Source organism: Microtus ochrogaster, chromosome 8 (assembly GCF_000317375.1).
Source record: "Microtus ochrogaster isolate Prairie Vole_2 chromosome 8, MicOch1.0, whole genome shotgun sequence".
Taxonomy (NCBI): Eukaryota; Metazoa; Chordata; class Mammalia; order Rodentia; family Cricetidae; genus Microtus; species Microtus ochrogaster.
In genome coordinates, this window is record NC_022015.1 from 75,888,668 (window position 1) to 75,911,626 (window position 22,959).

Sequence of the window (22,959 nt, forward strand, 5' to 3'; positions counted from 1 at the left end):
CTGCTCCTGATTTGGACCTTGAGATTTCTGTCTGGTGCTCCAATTTGGGTCTCTGTCTCTGTCTCCTTTCATCGCCTGATGAAGGTTAATATACATCACATTTTTAAATGAGCTGCACAAACACAATGCCTTAATCAAGAGCAGAAATATACATATAGCAAAATTGACCTTAAATTTGTATCAATAGACCAAGATCCATACTAATGCCAAGTATTCATCTCTATAGCATATGGACCTTTAAATGAAAACAAACATTTAAAAACAATCATTTAAGGAATTTGGGCATAGTTCTTTCCAAACTACTTTCTGCTGTTTGTTGGACAAAGTATTTCTTTTGGAGGTTCACAGAGACCTTTGGAGGTTCTTGGTCCATCAAACCCCATTAGCTTTGAAAGTATGTACAGGTTTTCAACAAGTCTCTGTAGAAACAAAGGCAGAACCTCTTTTTAAAGCAACATATCCTTAGATCCAGTTTTGAAGTCAAAATACCCTTAAAGTAAATATATTGGTTTAGCTTATGTAGCTCGTACAATGAAATGTCTCTCTGTACTTAGCTCCTTCACAGTAAAAAAAAAAAATTAAAGAAAACACAATAATATACATAATCTAGACTCTCTGTGTATATTCCATCTTTATGTGGCTTATTTTTTACTCTATTGCTTTTTCTACAAGTTTATTATTTATTTTATTATCTTTACTCCTTTAATCTACGACTGTCTGTACTCTTTTATATTACTTTTATTGTCTCTTTAATTTTTTTTTACTTTTCCAAGCCTATTTACATTTTAAATACTGTGATTCATTTAAACGCCCGAATCTGTCTTTACTGTGTACATATAATATTTTTTTTGACCAGGAGCTCTTTTAAAATGGTAAGCAGCTTGGATGCAGTTCTCTGAATGCGGCCTCCACCTCTCTCCACCTTTCAATATTGTAGAGGTACCATTACTGCCAGCTCTGGGTCTGCCAGGTAGGAGTCACGTTCACCACTTTAACTCTGGGAAGGAGCATGCAGCAATAACCCCTTTTTATCTGAGTAAAAGTTAAATCTGCCATGCAGCATAATGTATGGCCTGGAAATACCTCTGTGCGTGGTGGTGGGAATCCGCCAAGGCTCTCCCGTCTGCGCATGCCTAGCAGATCTGATCCTGCGGCCTCTCAGGCAGGCAGTGCTGAGCTAGGGGCATGGTCTCAGCTACTTTTCTCCATAATCCTAGTGTGCACATAAGCATCTGGACCCGAAGTGGATGGCAGGCATCAGACCCCCAAAAGAGCCAGAGCTGTTTCTGTAACTAGCACGAACCAGAAAGCCTTCCCTTAAAGAAACCGCAGTTTTTGCCACTAAAGCCGAGTCAGGAAACCTCTTAAAGGAGCACTGTCTTCGCTTGCCACCAGCAAACAGAGCCTATCTGAAAAAATGCTGTTACCAAGAAGCTGCGCTTGGCTCCCGTTTGTGTGGGTCTAGAAACCTTTTCTTTTTCTTTAAAAGCTTTCTTAGTCTTTATGCAGAAATTCTTGCACCGTGCTGGCAAGTCATTCTGTAGGCGGAGGCTGTTCCTTTGTTCCTGGCTGGCCAGATCTGAAATAATCACACAGAAACTCTATTGTTTACAATATCGTTTGGCCAATAGCTTAAGCGTATTTCTAGCTAGCTCTTACATCTTAAAGGGGGCTTGTTAGTCACTTCTGGGCAGATGGGAACAAAGCAAGTGCAACTCAGGACTGTGAAAAGACACAGTCTAATACAAGACAAGCCTTCCAATGACTCAGTATTTCCAAGAGTCCCTCCCCCACTAACAAGACTAGTGAACCCATCAAGGACTTAGTCCACTTACGAGGTCAGAGCCTTCAGGATCTCTGGAAACACCCTGTTTCTAACACAATATCACAAGCACCCCCCTCCACATGTGTGTCCTCCAATCACCTAAGTCTTTCAACCCAGTCAAGGTGAGAGTCAAGACTAACCATATCCATTGTATTCATACTTACCTCGCGCTTCATCTGGGCCGGACAGCGACCTGTATGGACCTGAGTTGACTTGATCGTCACTGTAGCTTCCTCTCCCTCTCAGTTTGATCACCACCTGTGTTTGCAGATGAGAGTGGCAGCAAGAAGTTAAGTGATTTGTTTGAGGCAGCTGGGCTGGTGATTCGTGGTAGAATGGAAGCACAAATACTTTGCTTCAAAGCACAGACTCTTTATTAGTGTGTTAGAATGTTTAAGGCCATGTTGGTCGGGAACTAGTACAAGAGCCAGAATTCATAATGTTTCTGCTGATAACCAACGCCCATGGTTCCTGCAGCAGGAAAGGATTTTCTTGGTTAGTTATCCAACCCCCCACACAAGTATCATCTGAAATGTTATCAAATGAGAATTTTGTTTCAGTTTAATCTTTTAGAAGAGATTCATGATGAAGTGAATTGAGCCCTTTTATTCTCTAAGAAATAATGTTGGGATTTTTTTTTGATATTAGGTATAAATGGATATTTATTTATTTTGGTGATCGCCCAACTTATGTGTTCTCTTTTCTGTATACTGGAAAATTATCCTACATTTTTCATTTTTGGTAGACCATAGCTTTCTTTATTCCCTCAGATGGTGTCTTTAGCCCAGGCTAGACTCAAATTTCCTTTAGAATAAAGGATAACCTTGCACTTTTAATCTTCACGTCTCCTACCTCCCAGAATACTAGGGCTACAGGTGTCCATGTGCATGCAGTGCTGTGGACCAAACCCAGGGCTTCACACACATTAGGAAGCACTCGCCCATTGAGCTACAACCCTGGATTCTTTTTTTTTTTAAATTTATTTATTTATTGAGGATTTCTGCCTCCTCCCCGCCACCGCCTCCCATTTCCCTCCCCCTCCCCCGATTAAGTCCCTCTCCCTCATCAGCTTGAAGAGCCATCAGGGTTCCCTGACCTGTGGGAAGTCCAAGGACCGCCCACCTCCATCCAGGTTTAGTAAGTTGAGCATCCAAACCGCCCAGGCCCCCCCAAAGCCAGCACATGCAGTAGGATCAAAAACCCATTGCCATTGTTCTTGAGTTCTCAGTAGTCCTCATTGTCCGCTATGTTCAGCAAGTCCGGTTTTATCCCATGCTTTTTCAGACTCAGGCCAGCTGGCCTTGGTGAATTCCCGAAAGAACATCCCCATTGTCTCAGAATGTGGGTGTACCCCTCGCGGTCCTGAGTTCCTTGCTTGTGCTCCCCCTCCTTCTGCTCCTGATTTGGGCCTTGAGATTTCTGTCCAGTGCTCCAATTTGGGTCTCTGTCTCTGTCTCCTTTCATCGCCTGATGAAGGTTAATATTCAGGGGGATGCCTATATGTTTGTCTTTACAACCCTGGATTCTAATTATAGCATTTACTGCATGTCTAGGGCTGGTGATCATGGTTTGGCCAATGAGAGCCAGCAGAGACTAAGAAGCAAGTGGGAGTTGAGCTGGTGACAATGGAGGTGGCAGCCAGACCTGGATTCTGGAGGGAACAAAGGCAGCTATGCTGGCTGTAACACTCACCATCTAGAGGTGATGGTCAAACTTGTAACATCTTAGGTTTGATGGAACTTGAAGCAGGGTCCTTACAGGCTCAGTTCTGGGGCAGGATTTCAGGTTTCATTTTGCCTGCAGAACCCAGAATCTGGTTTTCTACCCTCCGACACATTCTAGGCGTTTACAGAATTGAATGAAAGAAATTTTCTGTTTAAAGCAGAATTTTGTTCTATTGCTTACAATACTGACTGATACCACAGTCTCTAGTATCTGACAAGTCCTAGAACGTTTGCATTTTAAGAGAAAAGTATCTAGAAAGCATTTGCATGGTCAGCTCAAAAGAAAACAGCTGGCTTGTAGTTGCAGCAGAAGCATTATTATTTTACAGTAATTTGTTCTGTCATGTGTTGCACATTTATTGCAGGTCAGTCGGAGCCAGGCACCAGGCCAGACATCGTATGGAGATGACACTACCGTTGAGGATACAATATTGAGCAAAACAGACGCTTATTGGCTTCACAGATGCGCAGTGCACAGACGCGCAGTGGCAGGAAGTCCTTTAAGGGTCGCCTGGCTGCTTCTGAGTGCAGTTCAGGTTCTACTTTTGATCTGTTTCCTCCACAGAAATCCAGAGTTCCAATACTGATGGTTACTTTGATGTTGCTTAATTAATGTTTTTAATTGTACAGAGTCCATGAAGTGGCTTATTAAAATAAACAGATATGTTTCAAAGACTCTTAACCGGTAAAATCAAGCAGCGTTTAGTGAAAGGGAAACACGGGCTATGAATTCTGTCCTGAAGTCTGTTGGAGCAGGAGACCTTGGCACTCAGCTTGACTACTGGGTCAAGAAAATGACAAAGTGTGAAAGCAATACCAGTGCACGGAAGTGTTGCAGAAAGGACGGCAGTGCTGGGGGAGAAACCCATGGTTCCTGGCCCTAAGTCTTAAGAGAATTTGCCTTTCCATCTTCATATTAGTTCCTTTTCTGATGTTGTGATCAAACACCATGTCCAAAAGCAAACTGTGGAAAGACAGGTTTATTTTGGTTTATGGTTTCAGAGGAATAAGAGTCCCTCATGGCCAGGCAGCATAGCGGCAAGTGACAAGCATGGCAGGAGAAACAGGAAGTTGGGAGATCATATCTTCAAACACCAGCAGAAATCAGAGAGTTGACTGAAGTAGGTCAAGGCTATGATTCTCACATTTGGTTCCCAGCAGTATTCTTCTTGTAGAAGGGCTGCACATCCTAAACCTCTTCAAACAGCACCCCCAACTACAAACCAAGTGTTCAAACACCTGAGCATATGGGGGCATTTCTCATTGACACCATTACAGCCCTCATAAAAGGGGTGCTGACTATTTGCTGAATGATGAGAACATTGTACCTGGGATACTTCTTTATATGTACCTGCAGTGGGTGTTCAGAAGGGAGCAGAATACTTTGCAAAAGAGGGAGTGTACTGTAATGGTTATTAAACAAGCTAACAAAGAAATGCCTGACACTTCTGGGGATACATTTAGCTTAACCCCATGGATATTTTAAGGTATAATTGCTTTCTCAAGTTTTCTGTAATAGGAACAGAAGACCTGATGACAAAACGCTTTCTCAGTGTGACCTCCTTTGATTTTCTTATTGAGGCAGAGTGAGGCTAGTCTTATCCATCCACCTCTTCTTTCCAGCAAAAGAGTCAGGGGATCTTTGGACCATAGTCCTCTTCTTTGAATTCCAAACTGACAAAGCAGAAAAATGAGGAATTTGATGGAGATGCTGATATGATTATGGGGTTAATGGAAGCAGTGTTGGGGATCACGGGGCTGGGGGGCAGGCTTTATAGAAGAACTGGCTTTTAAAACAGACTATGGTGGAACTGTAAGAGAGGGTACATTCCATTGCAGACTTCAGGGACACAGCAAGAAGGTTCATGAAGGCAGAGCAGTGCACAGAACTTTGGAATCCATTCCAAGAACTGTATGACTGACCACTGAAGAACTGTGAGGTCAGTTCATAACACCATCTTCCTTATGCTCTAACAAGTCGTACCTGCAGCTATGCTGTTTAAAAACAGTAGCCACCGGTTACATATACTAATTAAACATTTGAAATATAGGTAGCCTAAATTTAAATCTTCTATAAGAATACAATATGCATTTGATTTTGAAGACTTGGTGCAAAATATGTGAAAATACCTCAACAATTTTGATGTTGGCCATAAGTGGAAATACAGGTGTTTGGCAAATTCAATGCAGTAAAGTATAAAATTAACTTCACTACAATTTATTCATGAGGTTGCTGGGGCAGTGCTGGTGGGAAGGCTGGCTCCAGGAAGGGAAAAATTGAAAATCAGGCAATGATAGGAAGTGATGGTGAGGGTCAGAGCCACCACAGGGTTTGATTCTGGGCATGAACAAGTGAGAGCAGGTGAAGCCATTTTTCGCTGGACCTCACAAGGTCCTTCCTAGCGGAAAGTAGAAAAAGGTAGGCGTTAAGGTTGCATGTCATGCATTTACTCTTCATCACCAAGATGTTGTGAGGTGTTGGTAGGTCTTCATGAATGCACTTTTAGCATAGGTGTGCATATTCTCCTGTTTGAATGTGGTTCTCCTTGCCAAAACTCATGGAAGGACAGCTCCTTTGTAGAGTGATATTGGTGTAGCGGGGCTGTTAGACATCTGACTAATGCCTCCCTGAGAGACTTCTAGCTCCCTCAAGAACCAGGTTAATAATTTAGAGCATGGGTTGTTGTGAAGCCTATAACCTCTTCTGTGTCACTCAAATGTGTTCTGTCTTGTGATGGCATCTTTTGTGCTGTGACACACCTGAGAACCTTACCATGTGTGGTTGCCAAGTCTTGATCTCCCGTGTTTTTAGAGGGGTGAGCCAAAATAAAACAAACATTTTTTTTCTCGATTTCTTCCTTGAGTATTTTGTGATGGCAACAGAAAGTAACTCTGACACATGGCATGCAACGTTCAGGTGTGGAGCTCATGGGAGGACTGGGTAGGGCTGTAGATTCAGGAGTCAACAGGCAGAGGAAGTGATTCAAGGGCAGATGTGTAAATTCAGGAGGAAGAACTGATGAGAGCCAGGCACAGAGAATTGAGGGTCTGAGAGAAGATGGAACTCAGAGTTCAAGAGGGGAGAGAAGAAGCTAATTGAATGTGATTGGAGCCAGCCTTTTTTTACAAACAAGAGATGAGCTTTATTGGGAGATGGCACACACTAGATGACATCTGTGTGTGTAGGGGTCTATGTGCATAGAGATCAACATCGGGTGCAAAGGCCCAGAGGGGAGCCGCTGGTGAAGGCCACTGCAGGTGTGAGGGAGAATGTTAGGGAAAGTTGCAGGAACTCAGAGAGGCTGCTGGGGGTTGAGCAGAAGAATTTGTAAGCAAATGGAGAAAGAGGAGAACGGTTGCAAAGGCAGATACAAGCGACAGGGAATCACAGGGGTTGATGCTTCTTCTGATGGGAAAGGGAGCCTCTCTCAGAAACTCTGGGATTGCTTTCCTAGAGTGTGTGGACGCGGGGGGTGGGGGGTGGGACGGAGAGTCGGGGAAAAGAGCGAAAACTGGCCTGCATCTCCCCGGTGGGCAGACTTGGGAGGCTTTAAGAGCCTTGTATCCAGAGCCGAACTAACAGACTAAACCTCCTAAGTCATGGCATTTCTGCTCAGAAACCCATCAGAGGAAGTAAACCTTTCTCACTTCGTTCCGGCTGCAGCTCCCGCCTTCTCCGACAGGGGCGCTGGGTACCAGCGGATAGCGGGTTCCCTCCCAGCAGCACCGACTCCCTAGCCCACCTAGGTCAGTGGCTTTGCAACTTCCCCTACACTCGACAGCAGTGTGATGCGCTTGGTCTGGGGGAAATCCACCAACGCCAGATCCACTTTATTCTGGGTGGGCATTGCTTCTGTCTTCTTTCTCCGGCCTAGTCATCTCCTTCGCTTCCAATTTTCATTTTAGCTTTGGTGGGAAAGCAAGTTCAGAAGGCAAGGGCTTGGGGAATCCCTGGCTTTCCAGCCCTTCAGCGCAGGTCCAGAACCCAGGCGGCCCTGTTGCAGGCTGCAACCCTCCTGACCTTTTCCAGGGCTTTTTCCGAGCTCATCCATTTCTTTCACACCATCCTCTCCACGCCTCTCCTTTATTCTCCTTTTCTGGATTTTCCCGTTTTGTTCTCACATCTCCAACCACAATTCCTCTCCATCCGGCTTTCACTTTCTACAAAGAATTTCATCTAATTCCTGCGAGGAAGGAACAGCTTGGGATCTGTGTCCCTTGCCCAGCCTTAACTCGTCACCCTGCGCCTTTTCTACTAGCCCTTCCAGCCCCCCACTCATCATGCGGTACTTTCGATCTCCAGATAGCTCGGTGTTTCCCAGAGGAACCGCATCTCTAACCCGTCCTCAGGTTTCCCTGCTCATCAAACTCTCTGTCTTCCTGCGGCTAGAAAGGGTCCCAGGCGCATCAGGCGCGCAAACTACTGTCCTCTGGCGTTGGAGAAGGGGACCTGATAAACCTATGCAGAGTTGGGCAGGGAGCCTTCCAAATGGTGGCAGGCACTTTGAAACACTGGCCCTGCTCAGAACAGCATCTGGATATCGAAAGGACAAGACTTGGTAATCCAGGCTAGGGAAATGGGATCTGGATCTTCCCTGTGGGAGCAGAGTCTTTAATACTCCCCTCTCACTTCTAGTCTGGTGTCCCGAGGAGGACAGTATTTGCCTGACCGTTTTCAGGCTCACTTTCCAGACCTCAAGGCAGCTCAATCAGATTACGTCCACAGGTGCTGGGGGGACTATGGTTGCGTCAGGAAGAGGGGTGCTGTCCTTATTCTCCACGTTTTTTCTGACCACTCACAGGCTCCTGGAGATGCACAGCCTATGCATGTTCGGCAAGCACCCAAGGCGGAGCGCACCTCCAGCCCCGCCCCACCCCGCCCGCCGTTCTCACTCACTTAAGCCCGTGTAAACGCGCACACACGGGGCCGCGCGCCCCCGCACACCCAGCAACACCCTCATACACACACCAGCTCAACCAGGTACCCCCCTCCCCCCGGAGGCGCCCTCCCGCCAGCCCCGGAACACCCTGGTTTCCCTCTTGCTCGCTTGCGCGCACGCACGCGCACGCACGCACTCCCCGCGCCCCCGCACCGGGAGGGGGCGCAGGCCTCCGGGGGCGGAGAGCCAAGAGCAGAGTCGTGGGTCCATCCCGCGCTTGGTTTCCGCGCGGAAGCTCCGGGCTGGCCGTGGTTTCCAGAACGAGACAGTTGGCGTTGGAAACAATTTACTCCTCTTCCTCCACCTCGAGACCCTTATACTTCCCCGCGCGCCGCCTCCCGCTCCCAAGAACAGACCCGAAGAGTGAATCCCCAATTGCGGCCAGGAGCGGCTTCCCAACTCCGCGTCCGCAGTAGGCTGGAGGCTTGGAGACTGGATTTCTGAGAGACTCCGGCTTGGGGTCTGCTGTCAGTCCCTCCTCCTGGATCCGGCTAGCGTTGCCCATTTTAAAAGAGGATTTTCTTATTGCCTCTGAACACTTCTTTTCACAAAATTTCTGAAAAAAGGTCGGTGGGAAAGATTTGGAGAGGGGAGGGGGACATTCAAACCGCCAGCGCATCAAGGGAGCGTTCAGTACTTGCTTTTGGGTTTTGGAATCACCCTCTGGACCTGAGCAAGCAAGCCAGAGAGGGAAGAGAGCAGGACAGGCGAGGCGCTCCAGCCGGAGCCACCCCCTTCCCGGCCGCCCCCTCCTCACTCCCCCGACACACTCGCTTGCTCACTCTCTCGCCGGCGTCCCCCCCCCCCCCCTTGCCGGACCCGCACCTCGGCGGGCGCCACAACTCGGCAGCCCGAGCCGCGGTAGCCGCAGCGGGATGGAGGCGGCAGGCACCGAGCGCCCCGCAGGCTGGCCCGGGGCGCCCCTCGCCCGGACCGGGCTGCTACTCTTGTCTACGTGGGTCCTGGCCGGCGCCGAGATCACTTGGGGCACGACGGGAGGTCCCGGGCGTCTGGTGTCTCCGGCTTCGCGGCCACCAGCGTTGCCTCCTCTCTTGCCACGGGCAGCGATGAACCGGTGGCCTGAGGAGCTGGCGAATGCACGGAGAACCACAGCGCTGAGACGCGGGTCCAGGCTAGAGCTACTGCCCCGGGCGAACGGCGGGGAGATACCGGCTGAAGCTGAGGGAATGTCTCCTGAAGACGTGAGGTGGGTCCGGGGCATCCCGGCTCCTAGCACGGCGGGCAGCTCGAAGAGGACTCGCCGGGCACAGCCCCCCAGTACCCTGGAGCGCGGGGACTCTTGGGCTACTGCTCCCGCAGATGGTGCCAAAGGAAGCCGCCCTCAAACCAAGGGTTCCCGGGAAGAGGTGAAGGCGACACGGACTGGAGGACCGGCGGCTGAGGAGCTCAGGTTGCCCAGCACGTCTTTTGCGCTGACTGGGGACTCGGCCCACAATCAAGCCATGGTGCACTGGTCAGGACACAACAGCAGCGTGAGTACCCCCATCTAGTTACAGATCTGTAGTTTCCTGACAGCCATGGGTAATGAGGGTCGGGAGCGAGGGGCAGATAGTTGTTTTGGATTCAGATGGGAAACCGGGGTGCCTAGACTTCTAGAGAGGGGTTTGTCCTGCCCCTTCACGCTCCCAACAGGTTAGCAGAGTTTTGTTGTTCAGATGGTGTGTGCATCTGTTTACTGAAGACCCTGGCACTGAGGCTGTCTGGAGGGCTAAGTGTGTCTTAAAGCTGCCTGGACCAGGGATCTGTGGTCGCTCTCCTGCATTCGGCGTGGAGAGTCACTTTTTCTTTTCTTGAATTCGTGATGCTTGAATTTGTGGGTGCAAACATAGACTGATGTGGAGAAATCTCTAGACAGATTCCTGAGACTGGGGGAGTTCCTCTTTGCCCCCTTAACCTCGGGTCACACACGCTAAGGGAACCAGGGAAATAGGGAGATGGGGATCTCAGGACTCCGACCCACTTGTTCATTTTGGGCTGACTGCTAGGCACATGTAATGCTAGCCAGACAGTGAGCTGGGCTGCCTCATCAAAGCTGGGAGGCTATCTGAGTGGGGGCAGACAGGAAAAAAAAAGTTTAAGGCATGAAGCGAATTTTCATGCCCTTTCCACACTGCTTCTTCTCGTGCTTGTATTTCGGGCACAAGTGGGGGAGTAGAAAACTCACTTTCACCTCTGCGTCCAGCAAACACAAATGGCTCCAGGATCAGAGCTAAACCCCTGCTCCTTCAGAGAGCATCTCTGCTCCTTTTTTCTTTGCCATCTGGGGCCCCAGGGTGTTGTGACACCAAGAGGTGGCACCTTCCTTAAACCTGAGGCTTTGGGGCTCAGGAACGGGGGGGGGGGTGTCCAGCTGAGTAGGGTCCTCTTCAGGCAGCTGCAGCTGCCGGCAGCACCTGCTTGCTGGGTCTCTCTCCATCTCACTACCACGCAGCAAGCACCGGTTGCCAAAATCCTTTCCTCTCTTTCCTCTTGTGGTCGCTATTTAACCTGGCCTTGCCAAATCGTTTTTTCTGGTGTGGCTTTCCAGTTCAGTTGAGAACCAGACTTAGGGCAGAGCAGGGTTTCCATTAAGAGGACTAGGGATTCACAAGCAACTCTGAGAGCTCATTTGAGGGGAAGTGCTGCCTCTTTTGTATGCCTTTTCATGACAGGCTTTACATGTGTGTGTGTGTGTGTGGGGTTATATGGTTGGTTTAGTATTGAATAACAGAGAAGCCAGGGGTCTGCAGAGCTAGGCACACAAACAGTAACCAAGTACAGATTTTTTTTTCAGTTCTCAGTGATTGGGGCTGGGGGTAGCAAAGTCTGAGTACCAGATGCTGGGTTCAGAGTAGAAGAGTCCAGATCCACAGAGCAGCTTGGTGACTAATGGCTTCATCTGCCTCCATCAAGAAAGCCCCCACCCTTCAGTCTTGGATTGGATAACTTTGGTCATGGGGAGCAGGCTGGGGTGGTGCACCTCTGCAGGGCTGGGTGGCTGAAGACTTACTTCCAAGTTTCCAGGAGATGCTCCTGGTGTGTGTGGGGAAGGGTGCAATTCCCTGGATGCAGAGCTTGTGATTTCTGACTTTTTTTGGATCCTTATGGATTGTTGGGTGTTTTCTGGGGTTTTCTCTCTTTGAGGAGGGGGTACTCTTGCGTATGTGTGACATTAGGATTAAATTCCCTCATCCAGAAGTGCTTCATCTCGGCTTTAATTCTAAGAGACATTTAAAAAGATTGACAAAACCCCTGGAAATGGGACTTTAGACAGAAAGTATTTCTCGAAAACCATAGGTCAATGTACAAGGACTTCTATGCTCAGCTTCAGGGTGGTTGAGCAGCAAGGAATGTGAGGGATGGTCTGGCTTGCGCCCATTGGGGAAATGCCTCTTCAATCAAGATAGGGCCAAAGGTCCTGGGTAGCAGACCAGTTGGGCATGGAGATTTGAGCCATCTATGAACCAGCTCCTGGAAACTGTGCTCTTGGCTAGCTTCCCTGCCCCAGCAAGGAAGCTGCCCCAGCAAGGAAGCTGTCCCAGCAAGGAAGCTGCCCCAGCAAGGAAGCTGCCCCAGCAGCTCTTCCCCAGACAGAGAGGGACTGCTTACTTGGTCCCTAGGCTGCACCTCTGCACCTGCCTTTTGAGCACATATTACCCTCAGCACCATGAGGAAAAGTGTCATTGTCAAACCTGGGTGCTTTGAAAATAGGGAGATGTCTTTGTGAGTATCCTCAGCAAGAATTTCTTTGCCTCCTTCGCCAACAGTGATGATGATGATAATGAAGAAACATCTGGATGTCTTTTTACTACTTCTTCTAAGTGGAGGGCGATGTCACAAGGCAGAGAATATAGGCCTAGGAGCAGGCTCTTCTAGCCAGGAAAGATAGTTCCACCTCATGGCTCCTGAGGTTAAGCAGGCCCTTTAAGCAACCGTTTCAGCCTTAGCAGTTTGGGCTTTTCTGCTTTGCTCCTAGGTGCCTTTGGTGAGCTGCAGCCCTTGGTAGGAATTTCCTCAGTGGTGGTGGATGCTTGTCACTGAGCACTGGGCTCCACACTGGTAGAGTTTACAGTCAGAAATGAGTAGTTGGACCTCCTTAGCCCTCCTCTCTTGATTCAGCAGATACTTCAGGAGCAGGAGACCAAGAAGAGATCCTTGTATATAAGGACGATGCTGCCTTTCTCTGGCTGAGCAGTGAAGCTGTCCAAGAGCACAGCTAACGGTCCCCAAGAGCTGGTTAGTGGATGGCTCAAACCTCCATGCCTCGTTGGTCTGCTACCCAGGACCTTTGGACCCATTTTGATCACTTGGGGCAAATGCTTACTTTGGTACTGGGGTGGGTTTTCTTGAGAGGTGATAGAGGAGGTGCTAGCAGATTGCACAGAAAGCAGGGGAGGGAGACCTGGGCACTGACTTGGCTAGTGAGGTAAGTAGCCATGGCCTTGGAGCCTCTGCCCTAGAGCAGATCTTGCTTGCTGCTTGTCTTCTGCTGGGATCCTGGTGATTAATGGGTCAGAAAGTGTTTCACAAACACCCCAGGGGAATCCAGTCCCCATGGCTTACGGGGAAACAGAAAAACACATTATTCTGTCCTTTTCCTTCAAAGGGAGGAAGAGGCTTCCTTGCTTGCTCAGTGAGTTGGCAAATGGCTCTGGAGAGTGTGGAGCTGTGAAGGCAAAGCCCACTTGTTCCTGCCTCTGCCTCGGATTAACCCCCCGATTCTGCATCCTCTCTTAGGTCAGGCACCATTTCTTCTTAGCAGCTCACACACAGTGGCTTTACAACCCGGTGCCCCTGTCTTGTGTCTGCTTGGGATGACTTGGCGGGTAAATTAATGCGCCCAGCCTTAGTGGAGAGAAATGAGGAGATGTTGGGTCGTTCTAGGTCCCTGCCAGATGCAGAGCAGGGTAGAAGGTGTACGACAAGGTGTGATTTCCTACCCTTAGCTAATGCAGCTAGCCTGTGCTCTAAAATATTTACCTCTAATGTGCAAAATAGTGACAGATTTGATCCGATTCATTGTATTTCACTCAGCAGAGCATCTCACTGTGCTCCCAAGCAGATTTTTCAAACAGCTTTTGGCTGGATTGCCTAGCCGTCACCGTCTCAGTGTCACAATATCTTAATGCATTTTGCCTTCCCTGAGGCTTAATAAAGAAGCCTGCCACAGAAACCATTCTTCAGGGGTTTGCCAAAAAAAATGTGTTTTTAATTAATATTACAAGGAAAGGCGTCTCAGTCGAGACAGAACTGGGAAACACACCGGGACACAACAGCACTAATTGCTCTGGGTCACCGTCCGCCAGGAGTGGGGATGCGGGCGAAGGAGGGTGCACCAAAGCTGTTTGTCTGTTTCCAGAGTCCTCTGATGGCTGGGTTACTGGCTCTGATTTGCTTCTCAGATCCTGTGCTGGTTTCCAAGGTGAGCAGAGAAGCGAATGCCCTCATCGGGAGGCCCCACTCAAGGAAGACAGAAATACAGTGATTGCGCTTGCATTTTGATTGGCAGGAAAGGAAAGTGGAGTAGTGGCTTCTCCAGTGGTGTTGGGTTTAAGAATCGAGGTTTGGTGCATCCAGTGTTAAGAAAGCTCTGGAAGCTCTTTTGTTTTATTTTTTATTTTTTCTCTAGCTGTGTAACTCTGTTGTTGCTAGGGGAAATCTGGGAGCAGGGATCTATGGACCAGAGCCATCTCATAAGGAACAGAGAAGTATGACAGAGCCAGACACATGGTCCATCCCTGGAGGCTAGCAGTTCATCCAGGGTTGGGTGTCAATGGGCAAGTCATCTAGTCGTCTGAGGCCTGTGGCTTCTTCTGCCTGCCCACCTGTAGATTTCCTGCTTTCTACTTTCCTTTGGCCCTGTGGGTGGCAAGAGACATTTCTCTTACAGGAAGGGCTGGATAGAACCTCCTATTCTTGGTAGGCAGTGGATCAAGGGCACTCTGCCTCACTTAGGTACTTAGTGACGGTTGGCTAAGTGGATGAATGGATGGTACTTCCACTTTCAGGGAGCACAATCTGTAAACAAATTTGAAGTCATTGTCAGAGATATGATTTCTTAACTCGACAGACACTTTCGCCAGGAGTGGCTTTGTTTTGCATGTCTCCATTCTAGTACGAGGACCTCTGGCTTCTTAAATTCAAATTTAAAGTCCTGTGTCATGGCATCAAAGGTCTCTCACTTGCCTGTCTTGAGTGTCCTGGGTCTACTTCTGCAACTTGCGATTTAACTGCTCCATGGTTAACTCCTTTTAAGGCTTCTGATTGGCTCTGCTCCAAGACCTCCACCACTTGAGACATGTGCCTTCTGTTACAGTGCATCCATTCATGACTCCTCAAGACACAAACACAGCCTCCATACAACGTTCCTAAGAAACATTTCCTTCCCTTTTCTAGTGACTATGAGCATTTACACCACGTCACACATTTGATCATTTTTTAGTAGATTTCTTTTTACTCTAATGTTAGAGTTTTTAGTATTTGGAGATAAGGGATGAAATATTAATAGTTAAATAAATACTCTATACCAATTATGGGTTCTGTTCTCCCCCCCCCCCTTCTGGTTTTTCGAGACAGGGTTTCTCTGTAGCTTTGGAGCCTGTCCTGGTAGTAGCTCTTGTAGACCAGGCTGACCTTGACCTCACAAAGATCCTCCTGTCTCTGCCTCCTGAGTGCTGGGATTAAAGGTGTGTGCCACCACCACCTGGCATGGGTTCTGTTCTTTTGTGTGCCCCACGACTCAGTAGCACTTTGTTCTGGGGAGATAGATGATATCTAAACTATGGAGAAAGAGGAAGTCATTTTTACTCTCAGATGAGAAATGGGTTAATAGCACCTCTTAATAACATTGAATCTAAGTGTTCAGTTTGTTATTTCACATGGGAGCTTCTTTTGATGTGTGCTCATGTTCCTGTATGAGTGTGTGTGTGTGTGTGTGTGTGTGTGTGTGTGTGTGGTCGGTGCATATATCTGTGTATGCATGTTTATAGGGATGTCAGAGGTCAATGTTGAGTGTTTTCTTCAATCATTTTTCATCTTAGTTTTTGGCTTATGGTCTTTTACTGAACCTGGAGCTCACTGATTGGTTAGACTGGCTGGCTAGCAAACTCCCATCATATATATATATATATATTGGTCTCTGTCCTGTCAGTGCTGGTGGGGTTTTAGGCATGTGCTATCATGCCTGGCTTTTTATGTGGGTGTTAGGTATTGAACTCAGGTTTTGCAGTATGTCATTTAAACAGAATAATGTAGGCCCATGAGCAGTCTAGCCACAGATTCTTGGGCCTGATAATGGGGTCAGATGGGTTTCATCTGGGGCAGTGATGTAAAATCCAGTCAGAAAGTGGTTGGTCACTCCTATGACATTTGTACCACTATTGCACCAAGGGGCGTGTCTTTGCTGGTTGGTTCTTAAATGAACTCTCAGAGTTAATAGCTAAGACTGGTGCTTAGTTTTCTCCTCTAGTAGTGTGCATAGCACTGTGAAAGCTAGCCAGTAGGGTCGAGGCTTCAAGGTCAGTGCCAGCTTAATTTCTCCATGTTCTATTACTTACATGTATGTTGTTTTCAGCAATAGGGATGTACCATTAAGTTCCGCAGGGAAATCAACAACATTGATAATACCCTTAATGTTTAGGGAGAGAGAGAGAGAGATCTTTGGTGCTTCACTGACCATTACCTGTAAAAGTGGTGCTGTATGGTAAGCACTTTACTGATGACGCCATCTCCCTAGCCACATATGTGTTTAGATCCCATGAGAGCCTTACTCCACTTGAAAGGGGACAGGACAAGTCAATGACCCTGGCTTCTCCCGTGTTTCAGAGATTAGATCTACTCACATGGGCTGTTCAGCCATTTGCTGAGCATTTGATGTCTATGTGTCAGTGTTCTGGCTACTGGGGCTTGACAGGGATGAGATGATGGGGTGAGAAACACAGACCCTATGGCATTTGCCTCAAGGTCCCTCTTGTAGGTTCTGGATTTGAGCCTGTTCTTCTATAAAGTTAAATAACACATGACAGCAACACAGGTGCCCTGGGGTAATCTGTGGCTGATTGTCTAGCTGTTGTTTGAGGCTATGAGGGTAGAGGAGCAAGCACCACAGTGGGAGACACTGCAGGCATCTGACACCTACAAAATGCCAAGGCTGGAGGTGCTCTTAGGAACTGTCTTCATTAAATTACTCAGCATGGGGATGAGGTACAAGGCTTAGACAATGCCATCACATCCTACAGCTGGATCCCAACTGTTCTTTTCTCTAAGAATAGACTCTCCTGTTCCTTCTTGATCTTCTCACTACTCCTTCAGGTTGACAAAGTAGTCTCCTTCTGTCAGTGTTCACATACCTGTACTTTTACTTGGTTGAGGTGTAGTGCTATCCGTTTGATAGGTAGGGTAAACTGAGACCCAGAATGGTGTATGCAAGACTAAAATAGATTCCTCTACCTTGTATGGCTTTTCCTGTCACTGTAACCAGTTATCTGCAGGAAAAGCTCAGAGAGGAAATCCTCATTTGGGCTCAACGTTCCAAGAACACATTCCATCATGGTGGAGAAGGCATGGTGGCAGGGTGGCTAAATCAGGCATGGTCGTAGGGTGGCAGGAGTGGCTAAGTCTGTCATGGTAGCTGGGTGGCTAAGTCTGTCATGGTGGCAGGGTGGCTAAGTCAGGCATGGTGGCAGGGGTAGCTAAGTCCTTATCTTAGAAGTATGAAGTGGCTAGTCACATCATGGCAGTCAAAGAAGAAAGTGCAGAGCCTGGCTCATATGTGAAACTAGGTTATTACCCTCAAAAGCCCACCCCACCATTGAACCTCCTTTGAAAGCCATTTTCCATCCCAGAGATCCCACAACCTCCCCTACAGTGCCATTTGTCATAGAACAAGTGTTCAGGCACACAGCCTGTGGTGGACATTTCACATTCTCAGTGTGACATTTCCATAGTCGTTCTGTCCACCCACTACAGTGGCTGGAGACAATAAATAATGGGCTCCTTAATATTGGATGAACTGTATCTTACTATCAATTGCTGGTGGGAGTCTGGCAAATTACCTGGCTATTTGAATTAGTGAGTCAATCAAGTACAGTTGCCTGTTTTGAGAGTTCGAGTTTAATTATTTATGGAAATGCTTTTCTTTATAGAACAGTAATAAATGTGCTGGAGTCAATGCAGACGAAGTAATAGAGACTCAGAACTTGAGGGTTGCACCAGTAGATTTTTGCTATTAGGTCTACGCTGGGCAGTGGAGGGAATGGTTCCTTCTTGGCTGAGGTGAGAGGGATTTGCCGTACAGATTGGCTAACCTTGCAGGGACATTGCTCAATAAAACTGTGTCCCTTTCTAAGTAGGGCTCTGCATCTTTACAAATGCTATATAAAAGTGTCGCTTAAAGGGAAAAGCTGGAGATAAAGCTCTGCGGATAATTAGGGATTCCATATGATGTAGGATGTGGGATTATTTTGCATGGGTAAGTGGTATGACATATGGTTTATCATATGTGTGAACTAATACTCGTGGAGCGATTAAATCCTGAATGCAAATCTCTTCAGGACTTACTGCGAATGGATAGATGGGGGATGAGCAAAGTGGATGTGAGAGCCAGCTGCCTTGGTCCAGTCCTCTCCCTCTTTCTGAATGGCTCTGTGGTACTGGAAAATTGCTACCTTCTCTCAGCCCTCACAAAGGGGCACTTCTCACTTGGGCAGCTGAAAGGATTTTAAATGAGATTATACCCAGCAGAGGGCTCAAAAGAAGTACCTGACCCTTATGTAGCATGTGCTCCAGACATTTTCCCACTGGCTTACGACTGCCTTTGTGTCCGGAAGCAAGGCTTCTCTAGGTCTTCTTGTGGTACTGTCGAAGCAGAGGAAGGAGCTACTTGCCCACAGTTTGCCAAGGAGCTGGTGGTAAAGGCTCTACGAGACACACGCACCAGCAAGATGCTCATTTCAGCCACCTCCCACGGTCTCTGCTTTCCCACAAGTCTCCATGACATCTGATTTTTATGTAGTGCTGCCCTGAACAGCGGAGAAGACCCACAGCAGGGCGGCTTGAGGGGGCTCTGGTTTCCTGAAGCTTATCACTAGAATTTGCAATAGAAATATTTAGAACAATGTTGATTAGGATCAGCAGTAAGCTTGATGGCCTATGATGGAAGTAAGTTGGACATTTTCTTGGACCTTTTTTATTGCGTGGAGGGTTAAAGGATCCAGGGAAGTGGGAGAAACTTTTCCTGGCTTGGGTATCAGTGTTTATACCTCACCAGGAATCATAAAACATTTCTTAAAGAAAGTTTGTCAAGTGTGTAGCTTTAAGAAAATAAGAGAGCACTGGATGCTGGGACTGCTTGGTAAGCAGAGGCCTCAGTATCAAAGATGCTACCACATCTAAGGCTGGGATTGAACCTTGATGCTCCATTCTTCTACCTCTTAGCTATGTGAGGTGTTAAAGGGGAATATCTACAGATATCTGCAGCTCGCCTCTTTCCTCAGGATGATCATAGTGACAGAATCCACCAGTTTGAACTAATCTTCACCCGTTCAGTGACTGGCTTGCTTTCCCTTTTTGCTTTCATTTAGCGCGCCCAGGATGGAACCTGAAAGCCCTATCCAGACACTAGAGGGAGTGCTGCCCTGAGAAAGACATGAAAATAAATAAGATAAAATAATGAAAAAAAATGTTGTACCATGAATTGTTCCAAAGAGAACAATGTTTCAAAGAGAAGAGAAGTAGCCTGTAAGTGCATTGCGTGAGAGGCTATTGGCAGACCCAGAATGAATAATTATCGACAACAGGGCAGTGTAATGCTGAGGGTGGATTGTTTTGCTGCTTCCTGCAGAAAAAAAATAGAAGACAGATGTTCAAACTGTTTCAAATTGTTCTCAACATGTGGGTTGCATATTATATGTCTTGCATATCAGATATTTACATTATTATTCATAACAGTAGCAAAATTATAGTTATGAAGTAGCATCAAAATAATTTTAATGGGGGGGGTCACAACATGAGGAACTGTATTAAAGAATAGCAGCATTAGGAAAGTTTAGAACCACTGTTGGAGGCTGAACTAAGATTCTCCCAGTAGATTCACTTGAAGATGGTTCTCAGCTTGTTTCTTCCATTCCTCCTGCATTTTCTTCCTGGCATCTGGTGGTCAGTCAATAGGAACTTATTGAACTGAACGGAATAGACACAAATACTTAATACTGCCTAGTTGAAAAAGCAATGTCTTGAGGCTACAGAATGGTCTGGCCTGTTCTAGCTACCTCTGGGTTTCAAGTCTGTATCCCTGGAATATCTCAGCTGTTTAGTTTTGGTTCTTATGCCCTATTTGCCTGACTTGGTCCTCCCGAAAACCCCTGTGTTGATTTTGTGGCTAAGTAGGTGTATTCTCATCCAGATGGTGAGAATCAGGTTAAATATTACACAGATGCATAGGAAATGGGCTCTTTCTCTTTAAGATGTTGATTTCCGTGGGAAATGAAGACCACTGAGTGAGTGGAACTTCTTTTTTTCCTTCTAACTGGGCTAGAAGAGCAGCTTGGTGTGCCATGTCAGGGTGTGATTATGTAGTGGTACAGCTATGATAGGGTAAAAGGGTAGATTATTGAGTCTACTCTGAAAAGAAATGAGGATATAGATATAAGATAAAAAGGTTATTGAATCTACTTTTAAAAAGCAACTACTAGTTTTAAATGTTTTACATTGAGTTGAATTTTTGTATATTGTAGGCAGATTTTGTATATTGATTCAAATTTGAGATTAATTTTGTTAGAACTTACTGTACATACATTTCTTCTCTTGTTCGAGGTATTATAGCTATACAGCTCATTTAACAATATAATGTAAATTTCTAGTCCTTGAAAATTATTATTTCCAACTGTTTAGGATAATAAGGACATACAGGTTAGTAGCTAATTACCTATTATAGTTGAACTTGTAATCACATTAGTTATGTTTTCAAGGTCAAGAAAAGATAGATTTTTTAGATAGACAAGCTATCTTTCAAACCAGAGAGCACAGCATATGACATTTAAGATGTTTTTAATAACATAGACTATTTTTTTAAAGATTTATTTATTTAGTATGTATACAACTTTCCTTCCATGTATGTTTGCATGCCAGAAGAGGGCACCATATCTCATTATAGATGGCTGTGAGCTACCATGTGTTTGCTGGTAATTGAACTCAGGACCTCTGGAAGAGCAGTTAGTGCTCTTAACCTCTGAGCCATCTCTCCAGCCCCATAGACTCTTTTTTTATGACAATGATATATTTTTACTTCTGGCAGTACCAGTCTACTTCAGAGAAGATAATGGGCATCAAAGAAACTCCACATGGAGTTTACTTTCTTTGTGGCAAAAGTAAGTCACTGGATAAGAAAATGCCCTTGCCTTGACTGCTGACAGTATGTTGTCCTAATTGGACAAGCAGGACACAAAAGAAAGTGACTGCCAAACATTGTCAAGACGAGGAGGGACAGCCTTTCAGAATAAGTGCTTCACAGAAAAGTCTGTCAGATATGCTAGGCCTGTAGGCTGAAGATGGTTGCCCCAGCATTGCAGAGGAACGTTGGGTTACTATCCACACAACCAGTTATTTCTGTCATTTCTCACATTTTTTGAATGTTACTTCCCTGCACTTTCTGCTTATTCAGTTAATATTATTTTTTCTTGGGTATCTGAGGGAATTAAAAACTAGATAGTTATAGTTTTTCCTGTTTACCTGAAGCAGAAAGGAAGTTATGATAGAATGTAAATTAGGTACAAGACTTTGGATTCACCAAGATAGAATAGATAATAGAATATTTTCCCTGAATTTGTTAAATGCAAATGGACTAGACATTATTGATGTATTTATTACCTGTATATGTTGTATATAGTTATAGTACTTATTTTATATAGTTTTATTGTATTAGTTATAGCCTTCTTTTTAATTTTAGAGAAAAGGGGGAAATATAGTGGTATATTATTTGTGTTTTAATAAATAAAGCTTGCCTGAAGATCAGAGGGCAAAGAAGCCATACTAGTCTGTCATACAGGTCACAGAGTGGTGGCACACACCTTGAATACCAGGACTCAGGAGACAGAGACAGACGGATTTCTGTTAGTTTGAGTTAGACACAGTTGAATCTGTCTAAAAGAGAAACAGAGCTCACACAAAGGTGATTCTAGCACTTGGGATCACATGCTTTTAATCCCAGTACTAGGGAGGTGGAGACAGGAGCAGTATGGCTGGGAGGAGAGAGGAATATAAAAGGGAAGAGATAGGAACTCAGTGTAGTATGAAGTTTGATGATTTGTGGAGACAGGATCTCATTCCTTTGGTCTGAAGATTTCATAGAGGTAAGAGCTCTCTAGTGGCTTGGCTGCTTTGCTTTTCGGATCTTCAGGTTGAATGAACCCCAATATCTGTCTCTGGGTTTTTATTATTCATTCTCCAGGGGGAGGCTTGTTTATTGTTCTAGTGTAGAAACAATGAAACTAGAGGTATGAATGCTTGCCTTTTCAGCATGGTGGAGGAACAGGTAATCCACGGAAGAGGTCCTCCTCACTCCACGTGCTTTGTCTTCAGGTCTATTCATGCTTAACGGTGAACTTTTGTATTCTCAAAATTCCTAAATATCAGTCCAAATAACGTTCAGTTGACTATCCAGCTACCTTTATTGAGTAGGTACCTAATTTTTAAAAGAAAGACCTTCAAACAACAGTGACCTTGAACAAGTCTCCATGCCTTAGTTTCACTGGCTGCAAAACTAGGTTCATACTTGATTTACAAACTTGTTGGGAATCTTAGAGACAATGCAAGTATCTAGTGCTATAGGCTACATTATAAGTCAAGAATGCTGGTTCATATTCACAAAGATGAGAAATGGGTTAGGTTGAGTGTCTTCTTTTGTAGATCTCTTGATATCCTGCCCATTTTTGAGCTCTTTTCATTTATTGGCATGCTAGCCTGACTTCCAAATATGAGTAAGTAGCAGGGGCTGTGTATCCAACAGCTTTCTGTGTCCACTGGAGCTTTGCTTTCCACGTATTGAGCACCACCCGGGTTGGGGAATTTATGTCTGTCAAAGGATGGGGAGAAGTCATTCATCAGTCACTGGTGGACATGGGTGGAAAAGTCCTTTGGGCTAGGACAACTTTGAAGCTGTTTACTAAACAATCTCCCAGAATTCCCAGTGTGTTAAGCCCCAGTTGCTTGCCCTGATAACTTGCTTGCGTGTTTTTCTACCTTCCATCCCTATTTCACTCCCTGACTTCAGACTTTCTGGAGATTATCTCCCAAATGAACTACTTTAATTGCAACCCTTGTTTCTGGAGAAATCTTAAATTATTTCAAGTCTCTAACGTGGCTTTTATACTGATTCAGAGCAAATGGTATATAGGGATAGACTTACTATAAGTATTTAACGTAGGCAATTTTGATGGCCGAGAAGAAAGCTGTGTGGTTGGGAAGCTGAAGACTC

The 22,959-nt window shown here is 46.1% G+C and overlaps 1 protein-coding gene across 1 annotated transcript in view; it reads left to right on the top strand.

Annotated features, from left to right (window-relative positions):
- Nucleotides 1-8,555: 8,555 nt before the first annotated feature.
- Sorcs3 (sortilin related VPS10 domain containing receptor 3) overlaps nucleotides 8,556-22,959 on the top strand; it is a 624,914-nt gene continuing 610,510 nt past the window's right edge. The window contains exon 1 of the mRNA XM_005352452.2: nucleotides 8,556-9,982. Coding sequence (XP_005352509.1) covers nucleotides 9,365-9,982 — 618 coding nt within the window. The 5' untranslated portion in view covers nucleotides 8,556-9,364. The remainder of the gene's footprint in view (nucleotides 9,983-22,959) is intronic.